This window comes from Mytilus trossulus, chromosome 13 (genome assembly GCF_036588685.1).
Source record: "Mytilus trossulus isolate FHL-02 chromosome 13, PNRI_Mtr1.1.1.hap1, whole genome shotgun sequence".
Classification (NCBI taxonomy): domain Eukaryota; kingdom Metazoa; phylum Mollusca; class Bivalvia; order Mytilida; family Mytilidae; genus Mytilus; species Mytilus trossulus.
This window is the reverse complement of record NC_086385.1, coordinates 14069479-14073650: the sequence shown is the minus strand read 5'-3', so window position 1 is coordinate 14073650 and position 4172 is coordinate 14069479. Positions and strand designations below refer to the sequence as shown.

Here is a 4172-nt window from a genome sequence, read left to right as displayed (position 1 = left end):
TCCTGACTATTTTTTTCAAATTTCATCCTAGCCCCCCCAGACCCCCCCCTCCCCCCCCCCCCCCAAATAAAAATCAAATGGAAGCTCCCTTAGGGACTTTCATCGATCATCAAAAACATAACGAATGGATATGTAACACTGTTTATTAAGATATCAAACTTAAAATCTGTCATTTGTTAGTTTCAAAATATATTTCATTAATATAAAACTGCAATACAAAACAGTGTTAATTTAAAACAATAAAACACTTGTGATAATTGTTATCCGGATCAAATGATAATAAAACTTCTAAGATTAACCAGTATAACTTCAAATTATAATCCTCGTACATTTTTAAAATAATTATTCAACACACTTGTTTAAAATCCAACGTCTATCACAAAACCATGCAATGTCACTCTCCCCACATTGGTAAGACAATAAAAGATCACGTAGGATACGCAGCTTTAACAAAAGCGATAAAAGACTGGTACCCTGCAGGAATGAGTCTGCTTGGCTTTGGTCTGTTACTCGGCCGTTATTGAAATTCTTAATATTTGTATATTCCGAAGGAAAACTGGATATTTTACGAAGGGGACCAATCCAGCTTGGCTCTAACTCAGATATTCGAATGTAAAGGTGGAAAACCAGCATATAGCGGTATTCACATACGATATTATCGGTACTTTCATTTTGAACATGTATTAAACTGGTTTCCTGTGCTTTGTCTGTTTGGCTTTTACTCAGACACTCCGGAATGCTGCAATGATGAGGACCGGCATACTACGATAATCGCCGGGGGTATTATCGGTATTTTCATTTTGAACGTGTTATAATACTCCTAAACTCTTTGATTCGCAGAACATAGATTATCGGATCGCACAAAGGGTTAATCAAGAACAGCCCATTTACGTAAGTCAGTACGTCATGGCTTATTACGTCCGTTGTAATGGCGGACAACACATTCACCATGCCCGGAAGTAGGCTGCTTACGATCATGACTATTATTATCAAACCAAGAGTATGCAAAGCAGTGTGAAAATTTTTGGCTCGATTGTTGCTGATACTGGACGGATTACTTTCGAGACGTTGAACCAATTGTGCTCTTCCGCCATTTGATATTTCTTCTTTTTCGAAGTTATTTTTGTTTCCAATACTATAGCGTCGAAAAAAAGTTAATATTGGATATAAATTGTCTGTTTGACTATATCGTGACGGCTTAAAAGGAGAGTATCTTTTCCGTAGTCTACATGCTAGAATCCCATACACAATAAACATAGTAATGAATAATATTAAGTGTACGATTCCGAGGCTTAGTTGGAATTTCCAAAGATTTTTACCGAAAAGGGATTTCATTTCGCAGCCATCATTGCTACTGGTATCCTCAAATCCAAAGTGAATAAGACAACAATACGCGACAGTAATAGCAAACGAAACGAACACCAGCAGTTCGCAAACGTTGCTCCATTTGTTTACCCGTGTATCCGAAAACGTGGCTAACAAACGTTCAAAACAAATAAACAACACTTGTACTAGAGAAAACAATACGGTGAACGATGTCACCAGAGTACTTCCGAAGCATATGTAAGGTAAATGGACGCCTTGTAACTGAAGTAGCAAGTTTGTAATGAGGAATAATGACGAGATGCTCGCTATGATGTCACTGATGCTGAGATACAAAGTCAGACGATGAAATCTATTTTTCTTAAGTTTCTTTGATTTCGAGAGAACTGCGAGAGCGAGAACATTCAATATGAATATTGCAGAACATACCGGTATAAGAATTATTGTTACAATTAAAACCGTGGTAGGTTTAAGTTCTGCGTCCAAGGTTGCGTTTATGTTTGATGTGTTAGAAGACATGCTGTCTACCAATTCGTCACAACTAGGCCTATTCAGAGTAGCGGATTAACCCGAGGATGGCCGATTCAAAGTAGCGGATTCACCCGACGCTTGACGATTGGCTATCTACTTTCTAACAATTACTTACAACAGTTTTATGTCAATTAGCCGCCCTTTTCGCTGGATGAAGACAGGATTCTATCAAATGATCTCAAACGTTAATATTTTTTTTATTATCATACAGTTGTCCGTTACTTTCCGATAAGTATAGACTGGAATCACGTTGTCAGTTTTTGGATACCGTTTCCTTGATCAGACAGGTTTTGTCTGCTTTGATGAATGATGTTTTGATGAACTATGTCTCAGGATCTGTAATGATAAAACAAGAAAAATATAAGTTTTGAATCAGATATAGATCTGAGTGTTAATCAAATTATCTAAATTATACCAAATCCAATATTCTAGTAGAAAAATGTGCTGGCAATATTTATCTGTTTGCGTTTAAAACAGTTTTTAAGTCATTCAATTTGTTATACATGTGATAGTCAAATTATCACGAAAATGGTGGGTGGGTGGCTGCTAACGACTAAAGGCAAGAATGTATGTTCAAGACAATAAAACATAATATTACAGTATTATATATATATTAACCATGATTAGTACTAGCTGTATTTTTCACGTGGTAGTTCACAAATTGTATCCAGCAGAAATTTAAGTAATGGTCATCCTTCCAGGATACGCGTCATTCTGACTCCAATAATAATTATAATTGTAATAATATTAACTATAACTTACATCTGTGGCAATACATTATACGCAAGAACAAAATGAATAATCAAAAGAAATTAACAATCATTGAACAAATAATATACTTTTCACATAACATGGGTAAACTCCTTTGTTCTTACCGTGCTATAATGCACAGCAAATTTGTGCATTAACTACCTTAGATATACAGCACAGTTCAAAAGTCTATAACAGTTATAACTTATAATACCAATACTTACATAATGTACACAGTTTATCAAGTCTTAGGTAGATGCTCGTTGTTTGTCTCTTCTTAGAATAATAAATAATTTGAGTGCCACTAAATCTTTAAATATCTTTCAATATTTGTATTATTTCAAATAATATACGTGTGAAAATTTTAAGGCGTGTTTTGTTCTCCAATATCGAATCAAAATCTATTGACGAAAAGTGTCAAAAGAGAGTTCCGAAAGGCGTGTGAAATTGTCAGTTTGGTACTGCAAAACAATAGAATGTGATAATCATGTGATACAAAACTGACAATCTGATATGAATGAAGAAATTAATAAAAACAACAAAATTCACGTGTAAAAACATGGGACTATGTTATCTATTCAAGTAATGAAAGTTAAGATCAAAGACAAAAATACATTTTATTTTATATTTCTGTGAGTCCAATGGTGCATGCTGAAACGAATGTTGTAAAATATAAGAAGAAATGAGAGAAACACTATAAACAATAATATTGATTGATTGATTTTTTGTGTTTTAACGTCACCTTTAAGCACCACAATGACATGGCGGCCAGTTTTTATTGGTGGAGGAAGCCGGCGTGCTCGGAGAAAACCACCGACCTTCGACAGGAAAATTGACATTCCTAGTCAATTAATATTAGAGTCGAGTGTACCCGCACGAGAGGGGGTAGAACTCACAACCTCAGTGTTGATTGGCTAGTGATTACAATATTAACTACTTAGACCACTCGGCCCCACAAACTACACTGTATAATATCCTACTATCTCTTTACGTTACAATATAAAAGAAAAGATGCAGTGTGATTGCCAATGAGACAATTTTTCACAGCAGATCAAATGACTAAGAAATTAACAACTATAGATTCCCAAACGGCCTTCAACAAATAAACAAAGCCCATACCATACCGCATAGTCAGCTTTAGTCATATTTTAAGTCTAGTGACAGAATGTTACAAAAGATAAATTTGAACTCTGTCTTCCTATTGACCGACACATGACTTTTCATTGGTATTACTGCCATGTCTAAAATTACGAAAATGTCGACAAAAGTTAGGCGATAAAAGCAAATTTAAATTTGATGAAAATTGCTTGCTAGCTATAACTAAACATAATAAAGCAGCATCATACATATACAAAGATATAAACTCATTTCGTTTTATTTGAATCAAGAAAAATTGCACGAAAGTCTTTTGGAAATATAGACAGACTAACAGACGGAGTCGAGTGGTCGCCGTTACTAGACTGAGAATGTAAATATTAAGATGGCATTATAACCACGTAGTACTACATTGTATGATTTCGTAATGAAGAAATCTTGTTTTTACGAGCTTCAGTAGGTTTATTATACAA

General features: G+C 34.8%; 1 protein-coding gene across 1 annotated transcript; it reads right to left on the bottom strand.

Moving 5' to 3' along the window:
- Positions 1-268: 268 nt before the first annotated feature.
- LOC134694898 (uncharacterized) lies at positions 269-3024 on the bottom strand. Its single transcript, XM_063556004.1, has 2 exons — positions 2829-3024; positions 269-2190 (listed from the first exon to the last, which is right to left on the bottom strand). The coding sequence occupies exon 2, from the start codon at positions 1840-1842 to the stop codon at positions 796-798; it is 1047 nt and encodes a 348-aa protein (XP_063412074.1). The 5' UTR covers positions 1843-2190; positions 2829-3024; the 3' UTR covers positions 269-795.
- Positions 3025-4172: the final 1148 nt, after the last annotated feature.